General features: G+C 49.5%; 1 protein-coding gene across 1 annotated transcript in view; it reads right to left on the reverse strand.

Annotated features, from left to right (window-relative positions):
- The window catches only part of LOC137533405 (semaphorin-4A-like), a 79,573-nt gene that overhangs the window by 27,590 nt on the left and 35,801 nt on the right, over nt 1–16,182 (reverse strand). The window contains exons 6-7 of the mRNA XM_068254806.1: nt 4,386–4,525; nt 950–1,125 (exon numbers count right to left, since the gene is read on the reverse strand). Coding sequence (XP_068110907.1) covers nt 950–1,125; nt 4,386–4,525 — 316 coding nt within the window. The remainder of the gene's footprint in view (nt 1–949; nt 1,126–4,385; nt 4,526–16,182) is intronic.

The raw sequence follows: 16,182 nt of genomic DNA on the forward strand, positions 1-16,182 counted from the left end.
ACTCGACAGAAGAGGTAAATATTTTTACACAGTGCTCCACTGTGCTACTCTGCTTCTGCAAGGGGGAAGGGAGGAGGAGTGCTTCCCATCCACCCCCCCCTGCCATGGCCCCCAGACTGGAAGCAGTGCTGCAGGGGTCACCATAATAATCTGTTTACTGGGGAACACAGAGGGAAGTGGTTACACACCCTGGCGACAGAGATGCTAATAATACCAGCTTGCATGTACTGTAAATTTAAAGGGATGCTGAGCAGAGGCACTGGGTATGCATTTAAGCATTCCCACGTATAATTGGTAATGACGATACTCACCATGTCCTGTATTAAACCCTCTGCCTCCCGGCTTGCCCGTTCTAAATTACATTGCAGCGGCGACTCTGCCGAAAGTCATGCTGTGACCTCGGAACAGGAAGCCTGCAGGTCCTCTCTGCGCATGCGCAGGCTTCCTCCTCCTCTGTTCCCCTCTCCAATATGACGCGTGGCAGAGGGGAGGAAAACAAAGGAGGAGGAAACCTGCGCATGCACAGAGAGGACCGCAGGCTTCCTGTTCCGAGGTCAAAGCGGGACTTTCGGTAGGGTTGCACTGCAATGTAATTTAGAATGGGCAAACCGGTAGGCGGAGAGTTTAACACAGGGCATGGTGAGTGTATCGACATTACCTATTATATGTGGGTATGCTTAAATGCATACCCAGTGCCTCTGCTCAGCGTCCCTTTAATGCAAAGTCTATGCAACTTGGAATTGGGTCAACCAAAATAGTGAGGAACTGCCTCTATCCAAGATGCATACAATTTGCATTTTTGTTTGCATGGGAGCAAGAATGAGGAGCATCTCACTGAGCATCTTCTGTGGCTACACAAGGCGGGATAGACGAGGAGAGGTCAGGTCAGCGGATAAAAGTCGGGCTTTACAGTAAATTTCCAATGGTTTTGAATGAAGCGGGTGCTCACCACTGTGAGCTGAACACTCCATAGAAGACGCTCTGCTTTGGGTCCTCCGGGTACAGCTGGGCCACATGATGCAGGACGTTAAACGGGAAGTTGTCATTAGAGCAGAACAGCTGGGCCTTCAGGAAGGTGGTCCATTTCTTCTGCAGAACGACTATTCTGTTCCATCCCACGTCATTCTGCAACAACACAGAGGACAGAATAATCAGGTCATATGACACAGCTCAGAGGGCATCCTCCAGCAAACTAAATAAATAAAGCACATCTTACAGAGGAAATAGTCAAAACATATCCTCTGCTCTAAAAGATTGGTCACATCATACAAACCTGTTGGCTGTAAAGGCTCATTAATGACATTGCTCTATTGCTACACAGCAGAAGGCTTTACTCTGTGAGATTCAGTGACTGTACGCAGGGGGCAGGGAGAGTTTTCCTCACTGAAGAGCTTTCTGAAATGAACTTGATATACTGTAAACCATCCATGCAATGGGAGCTCCCCAATTGCTGTACTATGAGCTTGGGGAGACTTACTACTTTTACACACAGATGACATTACTTTGGGACAAAAGCAAATAGGATAACCGTACTAGCGATAAAGAATAAGAAACCCACATTTTCATTGTATATTATGCCATAATATACTGTAAGTTGGAATAAACTCCTGAAACTAATTTAGGTGTGTCTATTATTAGTTTCTTTCCATTTGCTTGCTCCTGATAGAACCGCTGAAAGTAGGATGTGAAAGATGGGGAAATGGAAGCCACAACATCTTAGCAGAAGTTTCAGGAGTTAACAAGAACTGAAAACAAAGCTCTGATCCTAAAGGGAAGGCATTCTACTACCCACAGCAATGACTGGCAAACTTACCCCTAGGGCCCCAGCTTATTATGGACTTACTCATGTCAACTTGTTAATATTGCAGAGCCAATGAGATGGGTTAGTTTGGCTCTCTAATATTAACAAGCTGGCAAATCATTGCATTCCGGCGTTTCTGGAATTGTGTTTAGCCTTCAGGGACAACAAAGAGGTGACCTGCATATTCAGCAGTGATGCATTGTGGGAAAACGTCTACTTTGTAATAATCGGGCAGCACGGTGGCATAGTGGTTAGCACTCTCGCTTTGCAACGCTGGGTCCCCGGTTCGAATCCCAGCCAGGTCAACATCTGCAAGGAATTTGTCTCTGTGTGGGGTTCCTCCGGGAACTCCAGTTTCCTCCCACATCCAAAAACATACAGATAAGTTAATTGGCTTCCCCCTAAATTGGCCCTAGACTATGATACACACACTACACAATATATATGTAGACATATGACTACTATGTTCAGTAACATCCCCCTATAATACCACTATAGTCAGTAACATCAGCTCAAGGTGTACACGCAAAGTGGGCGCTGGGGAAATATGGGAGCTGAAAATAGCCCCTAGCAGAATATATGTAAAAGTACTGATATTCTACTATTGGGCATGGGCAGTGGTTATTCCAGTAGTAAAAAATTGATGCATTTTACTGATATTTCACTATCGCTAAACTGAACCCTATTCTCAAATGAGTCTTTCCTCCACAGATACCTAACCAACCCCCCACACCCCACTGATACCTAACCAACCCCCCACACCCCACTGATACCTAACCAACCCCCCACACCCCACTGATTCCTAACCAACCCCCCACACCCCACTGATACCTAACCAACCCCCCACACCCCACTGATACCTAACCAACCCCCCACACCCCACTGATACTTAACCAACCCCCCACACCCCACTGATGCCTAACCTACCCCCCACACCAATGTCTAACCCTATGCAAACCCCCAACCCACCACTGATGCCTAACCTACTCCTCCCCCCCCCCCCCCACACCAATGTCTAATCCTAAGCAAACCCCCAACCCACCACTGATGCCTAACCTACGCCCCACATTGATGTCTAACCCTAAGCAAACTCCCACCCCATCACTGATGCCTAACCTACGCCCCACATTGATGTCTGACCCTAAGCAAACTCCCACCCATCACTGATGCCTAACCGACCCCCACACCGATGTCTAACCCTAAGCAACCCCACCACTGATGCCTAACCTACCCCCCACATTGATGTCTAACCCTAAGCAACCCCACCACTGATGCCTAACCTACCCCCCCCACCGATGTCTAACCCTAAGCAAACCCCCCCCACCCCACCACTGATGCCTAACTTACACCCCACACCGATGTGTAACCCTAAGCAAACCCCCACCCCACCACTGATGCCTAACCTACGCCCCACACCGATGTCTAACCCTAATCAAACCCCCAACCCACACCGATGTCTAACCCTAATCAAACCCCCGCCCCACACCGATGTCTAACCCTAATCAAACCTCCACCCCAACACTGATGCCTAACCTACCCCCCACACCGATGTCTAACCTTAATCAAACCTCCACCCCAACACTGATGCCTAACCTACCCCCCACACCAATGTCTAATCCTAATCAAACCACCACCCCACCACTGATGCCGAACATACCCCCCACACTGATGTCTAACCCTAAGCAAACCCCCACCATGCCCCCACGTAGGTATACAAATTTTGTTACAAACATGGGCGTTTTTTACCATGCCTCCGACTCCCTGTTTTCGACCTCAAGTCGACACATATGTATTCGTTAGGAGAGCCACAAAGATAAAAAATGACTTAAGTTAAATTGAACCTTAACTGATTAAAAAAAAAGTGTTTCACTTAACTGGGGCTTCTACCGTCCCTCTTCCGGCTTGAAGGAGGAAGTGCGGGTTGGCGAGACTTGCAATGCGTTCAATAGGACGCAGCAAGCCATTTGGAGTGCAGGGAGGATGCGGATTTATGGGTACATAACCCCTTTATGTTCCCGTCACACACCTGCAGTAATTAATGCTCAATTAAATCACGAATTCGAGTGCTTAGACACTCAAATTTACTTGTGAGAGCATCACTAGTCCTGTGCCTGCCCTGGGACATACCAATCCTCCGGTCCCCAGCTGCAAGCCAGTTTAGCTTCTGGTGACTGGCCAGACGGTGACCACCGCGCCTGCTCAGCCCTGACCGTGTGCATCCTCGATCACGCTCCCATTGCCGGAAGTGCCCGGCACATGCGCAGTGTGGCAACGGCCAGGGCCTTGCAGGCACAGTGGTCACCGTCTGGCCAGTTGCCAGAAACAAAACTGGCTCGCGGCGGGGGACCGAAGGATCGGTATGTCCCGGCGTGGGCACAGGACGTCTGCAGGGGGCCGGTAGAAGCCCAAGGTAAGTGTAACTTTTTTTTTAATCAATTATGGTTCACTGTAAGGTTTATAATGTAGGATTCATTTTTATTATCTTAACACTTGCTCGAATGTAGACTCACATCCCTCCCCGAGACCAGCATTAAGTACCCCATTACAGTAAATGACTCTTATTCTTCCCCCTCCCCAGCCTCACCATGCAGACTCTGGCCACACGCGGCACCGTCACTCTGTGGAAGAAGTCAAACTCTCTGGCCGTCTCTTTGAAGAAGAAATAGACCTTCCCGTCAGAGTTGGAGCCCGGAATAAAGAAGGAACCCGCAAAGGACGTGTCGGCTGCAAAGAAAGAACAGAGGAGATGAAGACATTATATATAAATAATAATAAGACACTAAAGAGGTACTGTAGTGACATATAGTAGAGTATTCCTAGTTTCAGCACCAGAAGCACTTCCTATATCTATACATTGTGAAAAGAAGAAGGTGGATTCTGGAACTCCAATGTAGAAGTAGTTTATTTAAAGGACCTCTGTTGTGAAAATCATAAAATTTAAAATACTTGTAAACACATAAAAATAAGAAGTCCATTTCTTCCTGAGTAAAATGAGCCATAAATTACTTTTCTCCTATGTTGCTGTCACTTACAGTAAGTAGTAGAAATCTGACATTACCGACAGATTTTGGACTAGCCCATCATCTCATGGGGGGCTCTTATGGTTTTCTTTATTTTTAAAAGCACTTAGTGAATGGCAGTTGCTCCGTTCAACTGCCCAAAAAGTGTGTGGTGATCAGGGATGCTGGCCAGCATCTTTATATAAATCTTTTTCAGGGAATCTATCTATCTATATATATAATAGACTAAGTGCCTCAACCTTCAAACAAGAAGAAGAAGTACTTTGCATGAGAAAATTTATGCATGCTCAAACACCAAGTTTAAGGCCTCTTTTCCACGGACAGTTGAGCTGTGTGCTCAGCGAGCAGTTACCAGGCAGCAGCGAGCAGTTACCAGGCAGCAGCAAGCAGTTACCAGGCAGCAGTAAGCAGTTACCAGGCAGCAGCAAGCAGTTGTGAGAGTTTGAGAGGCATTTCACTGCCTATCAACAGTCCATGGAAAAGAGGCCTTACCCTAGCAAGTCTGACTTTGCAAATCTGGCCTAATTGGCTATTCATGAGGCAATGCTCATGCAAATGCATGCACAAACCAATACCACAAAGCAGTCACCCTGCTACATGCTACATTAGCACTATCCGGCTTAGTGCACACCAGAGCGGTTTGGCAGCGTTTTGCGATCCGCTTGCGGCTGCGGATACGCTTGGGTAATGTATTTCAATGGGCTGGTGCACACCAGAGCGGGAGGCGTTTTGCTGAAACGCATACTCCCGGGGTGAGGCATTTTTTGGATTGCGGAGGCGTTTCTGCCTCCAAAGTAAAGTATAGGAAAAACGCAAACCGCTCTGAAAAACGGCAGTTCAGAGCGGTTTTGCAGACATTTTTGTTACAGAAGCTGTTCAGTAACAGCTTTACTGTAACAATATATGAAATCTACTGCACCAAAAACGCTTTACAAAACCGCAAGATGCTAGGTGAAATGCTACAGAAAAATAAGAAAAAGCGTTTCAAAATCTGCTAGCATTTTGCGGATCTGCTAGCGTTTTTTGGTGTGCACCAGGCCTCCAGGAGCGCCACGGGGAGGATTCCCAATGCCCCCTTTTTATACAACTGGGGGGACCGCAGGGTCCCAGGCTCTCTCACTGCCTGGAAACCACAGCGGCACCCCGGAGGGGGAGGCTGGGTGGCACGGACAACCCCCCCAAGTGTGGCCAGCGCCGGGGAGAGCCGTCCGCACCCACCTCCCAATATTAAAAACAGGCACTTAACGTCCATTGCGTTCTGCTACATGCGCATTAACTTGGGGGCACCACATGAGAAAGGAGAGAAGCATGGGTCACCCCAAGCTTTAGAGCTCAGGGCTGGCTCACATCACAGCACTCCAGAGGGAGGGGGGGGGGGGGGGGGGGAGGACAGGCGCACTCACTCCAGGGTTCACACCACCGGAGCAAGCCATCCACCACCTGCCTCCAAAGGATACAAACTGCACAAAATGCTTTCCATGAGAAAATTAATGCGCATTTAGCAGAACGCAATGGACGTTAAGGTAAGTGGCTGTTTTTGATATTAGGAGGTGGGTGTGGACGGCTCTCCCCAGCGCTGGCCACGCTTGGGGGGGGGGGGGCGGCTGCGCCACCCAGCCTCCCACTCCGGGGTGCCGCTGTGGTTCCCAGGCAGCGAGAGAGCACTTTGCGGTATTGTTTTTTTGACCCTGCATAGTTTGGCATGTCAAAGCAAATGCATATTTGCATGAGCATTGCCTCATGAATAGCCAATTAGGCCAGATTTGGAAAGCCAGACTTGCTGGGGTTAAACTTGGTGTTTGAGCACGCCTACATTTTCTCATGGAAAGCATTTTTTGCAGTTGTATCCTTTGGAGGCAGGTGGTGGATGGCTTGCTCTGGTGGTGTGAGCCCTGGAGTGAGTGGTCTGCGCCTGTCCTCCTCCCCCCCCCCCCCCCCTGGAGTGCTGTATGTGAGCCAGCCCTGAGCTCTAAAGCTCGGGGTAACCCATGCTTCACTCCTTTCTCATGTGGTGCCCCCAAGTTAATGTGCATGTTGCAGAACGCAATGGACGTTAAGGTAAGTGCCTGGTTTTAATATTGGGAGGTGGGTGCGGATGGCTCTCCCCGGCGCTGACCACACGGGGGGGGGGGGGGGGGGGGCAGCTGCGCCACCCAGCCTCCCCCTCCGGGGTGCCGCTGTGGTTCCCAGGCAGTGAGAGAGTCTGGGACCCCGCGGTCTCCCCCCCCCCCCCCCCGGTTGTATGGGGGCATTGGGAAGCCTCCCCGTGGCGCTCCTGGATAGTGCTAATGTAGCATGAACTAATTCCCGCAGGGCGATCGCTTTGCGGTATTGGTTTTTGGACCCTGCATAGTTTGGCATGCGAAAGCAAATGCATATTTGCATGAGCATTGCCTCATGAATAGCCAATTAGGCCGGATTTGCAAAGCCAGACTTGCTAGAGTTAAACTTGGTGTTTGAGCACGCTTACATTTTCTCATGGAAAGCCTACTTCTTCTTGCTTCAAGGTTGAGGCACGTACTCTATTAGATAGATGCGGCGTATGCTACGACGCGGGTTGGCTAGTGTCTTTATAAAGCATAAAGGCCATGCTGAGAATCCCCTATGGAGAGATGGACTAGCCCAAAACCTGTCGGTAATGTCAGATTTCTGCTACCTACTGTGAGTGACAGCAACATAGGAGAAAAGTAATTTATGGCTCATTTTACTCTGGAAGAAATGGACTTCTTATTTGTATGTGTTTTAAATTTTAAGATTTTCGCGACCATTCCTCTTTACGCTACAGTACAAAACATGCAAGGTTAACTATATATTGTTGCATATTAAGCCCCGCCCTCCCACTGATGTGCAGTCTAGGCTGATTACCTATATGGAATTCTCCTCCCACAACCAAAAAAAGTGGTGTAACGATCGGTGAAGCACAGAGAGGATCTGATTACCAGTGATCTGCAGAATCACTGGGAATACAGATGTATACCAGATTATACGTGATCTGCAGTATCACTGATAATCCGATATACTAGCTAACCTCTGTTCACCTGAGTAGAGTGTAGTGTTAGGTGTAACCAGGGGCGCAGCAATAGGGGGTGCAGAGGTAGCGACCGCATCGGGGCCCTTGGGCCAGAGGGGCCCCAAGAGGCCCTCCCTCAAGCACAATATTAGCTCTCTATTGGTCCTGTGCTGGTAATAATCACTTCTATAGATGCTTTGAATAATAGTAATCATTAACAAACTGTCCCCCATCCCCGTCTTGCACCTCTGACACTGTGGTTGTCCTTGGCAGGTTTTGGTGCGCCGTATCAATTGTTATGTATAGAGTGCTTGGGGGGCCCCAATGTAAAACTTGCATCAGGGCCCATAGCTCCTTAGCTACGCCACTGGGTGTAACAGTAACACTTAGAGGACTAGGCCTCAGTGCAGCAAGGAGTACTGCACAGATTCCTTCCGCAGACCTGAGCTCTCCAAGACGGGAGGAGTCAGACTAACAGTAGGAAGGACAGACTGGAAGTAACCTTCAGGAGGAAGGATTACTAACAGAGTGAGGAACCGCCTCTAACAGTAAGGTCGGTTCTCGAGGTCGGATAAGCCAGGTCGTACACACACGGACAGATAAAGTACAAGATCAGGAGGCAAAGGCAGGGTCAAAGTACAGGCAGGGTTCAGCAACGGGGTATCAGATATATCGGGGTACAAAATCAGGAGGCGGAAGCAGGGGTGCAGCTAAGGTTTTTGTGGCCCCAAGCGGACTGTAGCAAGAGGCCCTATCCTGCGGCGCGCTAAGCGCGCCGTGGCGAAAAATGGGTGTGGTTATCCCGCATAAATGGGCGTGACCATGACATGTGGGTGGAGCAGGAGGGCGGATTGGGGCGGGGCTGTTTGCGGGGAAAAATGGATGTGGGGGTGATTGAGGCGCGCGCCAAAAGATGGGCGTGGCCATGACATTGTATGGGCGAAGCTTAACCGTAGCACAGCAAATATAGCCAACTATGACCATTAAATAATAAATGCAGCAACAGTTACCCCAGACACCAGAAAATAAAAACGCAATTTGGGCCACATTTCAGCAGAAATCAAACGCAATTAGGGCACATTTTCAGCAGAAATCAAACGCAATTAGGGCACATTTTCAGCCGAAATGAAACACAATTAGGGCACATTTTCAGCAGAAATCAAACGTAATTAGGGCACAGTTCAGCAGAAATCAAACGCAATTAGGGCCACATTTTCAGCAGAAATCAAACGTAATTAGGGCACAGTTCAGCAGAAATCAAACGCAATTAGGGCCACATTTTCAGCAGATATCAAACGCAATTAGGGCACAGTTCAGCAGAAATCAAACGCAATTAGGGCACAGTTCAGCAGAAATCAAACGCAATTAGGGCCACATTTTCAGCAGATATCAAACGCAATTAGGGCACAGTTCAGCAGAAATCAAACGCAATTAGGGCCACATTTTCAGCAGATATCAAACGCAATTAGGGCACAGTTCAGCAGAAATCAATCGCAATTAGGGCACAGTTCAGCAGAAATCAAACGCAATTAGGGCCACATTTTCAGCAGATATCAAATGCAATTAGGGCACAGTTCAGCAGAAATCAATCGCAATTAGGGCCACATTTTCAGCAGATATCAAACGCAATTAGGGCACAGTTCAGCAGAAATCAATCGCAATTAGGGCCACATTTTCAGCAGATATCAAACGCAATTAGGTCACAGTTCAGCAGAAATCAATCGCAATTAGGGCCACATTTTCAGCAGATATCAAACGCAATTAGGGCACAGTTCAGCAGAAATCAATCGCAATTAGGGCCACATTTTCAGCAGATATCAAACGCAATTAGGTCACAGTTCAGCAGAAATCAATCACAATTAGGGCCACATTTTCAGCAGATATCAAACGCAATTAGGGCACAGTTCAGCAGATATCAAACGCAATTAGGGCACAGTTCAGCAGAAATCAATCGCAATTAGGGCCACATTTTCAGCAGATATCAAACGCAATTAGGGCTCAGTTCAGCAGAAATCAATCGCAATTAGGGCTGCAAAAAGAATTTACTCACCTGGCAGGCTGGCACTGGCAGAAGTCTTCTCTCCCCGTCTCCTCTCCCGGCCGGCTCCTCAGGCGCGCAGTTCCCACGGAGCTCCCTCCCTGGCTCCCTCCTCCAATCTCCCGCGCTGATTTATGCAGGGCTACGGGAAGATGGCCACCCGAAGCCCTGTACTGCTCTGCCAGTGCCAGCCCCGCGGGGCTGCGGGGAAAAAGTGACGTCACGCCGACGTCACGGAGCCGCCGAGGCCCCTAAGATCTTGAGGCCCCAAGCGACCGCTTGGTTCGCTTTATGCCTCGCGGCGCCCCTGGGCGGAAGCAGAGTCAAGGAACGAGCTGGGGTTCGGCAACAGAGTATCAGAAATATCGAGGTACAAGATCAGAGTTCAGAAGGGTAGTCAAGGCAGGCAAAAGTCATAACAGATAATCACAATCAAACTAGTACTTTAGCTATCAACAGAATCTAGCTAAGTGTAGGATTACAGCTCCAGCTGGTCCCGTCACACTTGCGGATCTGACTACGGATCTGGGTGCTCCCACATATGTGATCGCACGCCAGACAAAGAGCAAGTGAACAACCAGCAGTATATATACTCTAGGACCTTTCCAGGACCTCCCTAATTGCTGGTCCAATGGGAGCAGTGGAATTTGTCAGCTGACCCAGCTGGTCAGCCTACTCCCTTCTAACTGCTATTTAAACTCTGCCTCTGTGCTCGCGTGCGTGTAAGTCTGAATCTTGGTGGACTATCAGTCCCAGCCACACCAGCACTGTCATGCAATGTATCTAGTGCGGGGGCCGCCTCTGATGCGGATTCCGCCGTTACCAATGCGGATTCCGCCGCACTGCCTATGCGGCATGCGGCGTTTTTTCCGCGTTGTGACGCCATGCTGGACGCGGAAACAGCCGCCTCACCTCGAGAGACGGCGGCCTCGAGAGTGGACTCCGGACAACTCCAACCAGGTTTCTCGGGGTGTAAGGCATGAAACTCCCTCACCAACTCATCCGCATGCATACGGTTCCCAGGTACCCATTGCCTCTCCTCGATGCCATACCCTTTCCAATGTACGAGGTACTGTACCGAGTTTTGTACCGTGCGTGAATCTAAATTTTTTTCCACTTCATATTCGGGTTGGGCATCTACCAACACAGGAGGAGGAGGAGTGGGACCCACCTGGACTGCTGGTTTAAGGAGGGACACATGAAAAGATCTTACGCCCCGCATGCTAGATGGAAGATCAATGACATAAGTGACGTTGTTGATCTTTTTGGTCACAGAAAATGGACCCACAAACCTGGGGCCCAATTTGGCAGAAGGCTGCTTCAGGGTCAAGTGACGAGTGGACACCTAGACTAAATCCCCTGGCTGAAACCTCCATTCCATGGAACGTCTCCTGTCCGCTTGACCCTTTTGACTTTGGAACGCTTTCTCCAAATTATCTCTAACAATTCCCCAATTGTTCCTGAGTGACCTCTGCCAATCCTCCAGCGCTGGGAACGGAGAAGAGGCAACTGGCAAAGGGGAGAACTTGGGCGACCTCCCTGTCACAATCTGGAACGGGGAAAAACCAGAAGAAGAACTCTTCAAATTATTCTGCGCGAACTCTGCAAAAGCAAGAAACTTCACCCAGTCATTCTGTGCCTCTGCGACGTAACATCTTAAGAATTGTTCTAAAGATTGATTAATTCGTTCAGTCTGCCCATTGGTCTGTGGGTGGTAGCCTGACGAGAAAGACAGCTTCATGCCCATTTGGTGGCAAAATGCCCGCCAGAATTTAGAGATAAATTGGACTCCCCGATCGGACACAATGTCTTCCGGAATGCCATGCAGCCGGAAAATGTGGACGATGAATAGGTCAGCCAATTCTTGGGCCGAGGGGAGTCCCTTCAAAGGCACGAAGTGGGCCATTTTGCTGAAGCGGTCGACTACCACCCAAATGACCGACATGCCTTCAGACCTGGGGAGCTCGCCCACAAAATCCATGGACAGATGGGCCCATGGTTCACTCGGGGCGGGCAAAGGCTGTAAGGTACCGACAGGTGCCTGCCGGGAGGGTTTACTTTTGGCACATACCGCACACTCCCTGACATATTCCTTGCAGTCTGTTGCCATAGAAGGCCACCAAGCACATCTGGCAATCAGATCCTGCGTTCTGGCAGCACCAGGGTGACCAGCACTCTTATGGGCGTGAAACATTTGTAAGATCTGTAGACGAAAAGGCAGTGGGATAAACAAGACCCCCTCCGGTTTTCCCTCAGGGACATCCTGCTGAAAGGGACCCAAAACCTTTGTCCAATCCTCCCAGGTCTCTGTGGTTGCTAACACCAGCCTCTGCGGGATGATGGACTCAGGAGCAGGGGGCTGTGCTGTCTCTAATTCGAAACATCTGGACAGGGCATCTGCCTTGATGTTTTTGCTGCCTGGAGTGTATGTGATAATAAATCTGAACCTCGTAAAAAATAACGACCAACGGGCCTGTCGGGGACTTAGTCTCTTAGCCCCCTCGATGTATTCCAGATTCTTGTGATCAGTATATACCGTGATCGTGTGTTCTGCCCCTTCTAACCAGTGGCGCCATTCTTCAAATGCCAATTTGATGGCCAGAAGTTCCCGGTTGCCTATGTAGTAGTTTTTCTCTGCCGGTGAAAACCTCCGAGAGAAATAGGCACACGGGTGCAACCTCCCCTGCAGCCCAGAGCGTTGAGACAGCACAGCCCCTACTCCAACTTCTGAGGCGTCAACCTCCACAATGAATGGGTACGAAGTGTCTACGTGTCTCAATATGGGTGCAGAGCAGAACAATTTTTTCAAGTGAGAGAAGGCTGTCACAGCCTCAGGAGACCAGTGGTTGGTATCTGCCCCCTTTCTGGTGAGACTGGTAAGAGGGGCAATCATCGTGGAGTATCCCTTTATGAACCTCCTATAGTAATTTGCAAATCCTAAAAATCTTTGCAGGGGCTTCAACCCTACTGGCTGTGGCCATTCCAGAACAGCTGTGACCTTGGCAGGATCCATTGACAGGCCTGAGGTGGAGATCACATACCCTAAAAATGTGACAGTGGTCACCTCGAAAATACATTTCTCCACCTTGGCATACAGCATATTTTGCCTCAATTTGTTCAACACGAATTTAACATGGACCCTGTGCTCGGAGAGGTTGTTGGAATAGATTAGTATATCGTCAAGGTATACTAGCACAAATCTGCCCAACACCTCCCGGAATACCTCGTTGATTAATTCTTGGAAGACGGCTGGCGCATTGCACAACCGGAAGGGCATCACTAAGTACTCGTAATGCCCGTCGGGAGTGTTGAAGGCCGTCTTCCATTCATCGCCCTTTCTAATGCGGACCAGGTTGTATGCACCCCTCAGATCTAATTTTGAAAAGATCTTAGCATTCGTGACTTGTGTAAATAAATCGTCTATCAATGGTAACGGATAACGATTCTTCACCGTGATTTTATTCAGGCCACGGGAGTCAATGCATGGTCGAAGCCCTCCATCTTTTTTCTTAACAAAAAAGAAACCGGCCCCTGCAGGCGACCGGGAGGGGCGAATGAACCCTTTGGCTAAATTGTCACGAATGTACTCCTGCATCGCTATTTTCTCTGGTCCGGACAAATTATACAGGTGACCCCTAGGGGGCATACAACCGGCACGGAGATCGATGGGGCAATCGAAAGGGCGATGAGGAGGTAACTTGTCAGCAGCTTTGGGACAAAATACATCCGAGAACTCGGAGTATTGCTCGGGAATGCAACTTGGTCTGACCTAAAGTCACCTTCCCTAGACACTGTTGGGAGCAGAAGTCTGACCAACTAGTTAATTGTCCTGTAGCCCAATTAATTTGTGGCGAATGGAGCTGCAGCCAGGGCATTCCCAAGACAATTGTGGAGGTGGTCATGTGTAATACAAAAAAACTTAGACTTTCATTATGCAGAACCCCAATAGTGACTTCCACCTCTGGTGTCTGAGACAACGGACGATCCCTTTGCAGCGGGGAGTCGTCCACAGCCGTAACCTGGATAGGTGGTTTTACTGGGGTGAGCGGAATGCCCAGCTTTTCTGCGAACTCTGAACTCATAAAGTTAGCCGCGGAGCCCGAATCAACAAAGGCCTCCGTGGCTTCAATTCTGTCCCCCCACGTAATCGTACAAGGAAGGAGAAAACGTCTTTCTTTAAGGGGTGTGAGTTGGGCGCCTAGGGTGTCACCCCTTACAACTCCTAGGCGGTAGCGTTTCCTGGCATAATCTTATCAGGCTTAATGGGACAGTCTCGTACCCTATGCCCCCCTTCACCACAGTACAAGCATAACTGTTCCGTCATTCTCCGTCTCCTCTCCACCTGGGTCAGCTTAGACCGACCGATCTGCATCGGTTCAGGCGGAGGTAAGGCCGGAGAGGGTGAGACAGGCGGAGATGGTGCTACGTAAGATGTCACCCTGACACGGTGACTGCCCCTAGTCTGCCTCTGATGGCGTAGCCTACGATCAACTCGAATGGCCGATGATATGGCCTCATCGACTGTCTTGGGCTCGGGTACGGTTAACATAAGATCAGAAACCTCCTCCGACAACCCAGACAGAAAGTAATCCATCAGAGCGTAGGTGTCAAATCTGGCGGTAACTGACCACCTACGAAACTCTGCCGCATAGTCCTCGACTGAGCCTCTGCCTTGTCGCAACAGTTTGAGCTTCCGCTCAGATGTTGCCGCCAGGTCAGGATCATCGTGTATCACTGCCATGGCCTTAAAAAATTCCTCTACCGAGGTCAGAGCTGTATCTGTGGGGGACAGGTTGTATGCCCAGGACTGGGAGTCACCAGTTAGCAGTGTTTTAATGAAAATGACCCGTTGGGTCTCAGTCCCCGAGGATCGGGGTCGCAACTCAAAGTATGACAGCACTCTACTCTTAAAATTTCGGAAGTCAGACTTGTGGTCGGAAAATTTCTCTGGTACAGGCATACGTATGTCAGCACTAGGAGGGGATCGCACTGAATCAACTGACGTCTGGAGGGTTCGCACAGAGCCTGATAGGACATCAATCATAGTCTTGTGGCTACCCAGCACTTGGTTGATGTTTTCCACCGAAGTGGCAAGTGCGCCCAGACGGTCAGTGTGTGCGTCCATTTGCATTTTTTGGTCTGACGTTCTGTAACGATTGGTGAAGCACAGAGAGGATCTGATTACCAGTGATCTGCAGAATCACTGGAAATACAGATGTATACCAGATTATACGTGATCTGCAGTATCACTGATAATCCGATATACTAGCTAACCTCTGTTCACCTGAGTAGAGTGTAGTGTTAGGTGTAACAGTAACACTTAGAGGACTAGGCCTCAGTGCAGCAAGGAGTACTGCACAGATTCCTTCCGCAGACCTGAGCTCTCCAAGACGGGAGGAGTCAGACTGACAGTAGGAAGGACAGACTGGAAGTAACCTTCAGGAGGAAGGATTACTAACAGAGTGAGGAACCGCCTCTAACAGTAAGGTCGGTTCTCGAGGTCGGATAAGCCAGGTCGTACACACACGGACAGATAAAGTACAAGATCAGGAGGCAAAGGCGGAGTCAAAGTACAGGCAGGGTTCAGCAACGGGGTATCAGATATATCGGGGTACAAAATCAGGAGGCAGAAGCAGAGTCAAGGAACGAGCCGGGGTTCGGCAACAGAGTATCAGAAATATCGAGGTACAAGATCAGAGTTCAGAAGGGTAGTCAAGGCAGGCAAAAGTCATAACAGATAATCACAATCAAACTAGTACTTTAGCTATCAACAGAATCTAGCTAAGTGTAGGATTACAGCTCCAGCTGGTCCCGGCACACTTGCGGATCTGACTACGGATCTGGGTGCTCCCACATATGTGATCGCACGCCAGACCAAGAGCAAGTGAACAACCAGCAGTATATATACTCTAGGACCTTTCCAGGACCTCCCTAATTGCTGGTCCAATGAGAGCAGTGGAATTTGTCAGCTGACCTAGCTGGTCAGCCTACTCCCTTCTAACTGCTATTTAAACTCTGCCTCTGTGCTCGCGCGCGTGTAAGTCTGAATCTTGGTGGACTATCAGTCCCAGCCACACCAGTACTGTCATGCAATGTATCTAGTGCGGGGGCCGCCTCTGATGCGGATTCCGCCGTTACCAATGCAGATTCCGCCGTTACCAATGCGGATTCCGCCGCACTGCCTATGCGGCATGCGGCGTTTTTTCCGCGTTGTGACGCCATGCTGGACGCGGAAACAGCTGCCTCACCTCGAGAGACGGCGGCCTTTCCGCGTTTCCTTACAAGTGGTCAGAAAAAATCCACCACTCCTGAT

This window comes from Hyperolius riggenbachi, chromosome 9 (genome assembly GCF_040937935.1).
Source record: "Hyperolius riggenbachi isolate aHypRig1 chromosome 9, aHypRig1.pri, whole genome shotgun sequence".
Lineage (NCBI taxonomy): Eukaryota > Metazoa > Chordata > Amphibia > Anura > Hyperoliidae > Hyperolius > Hyperolius riggenbachi.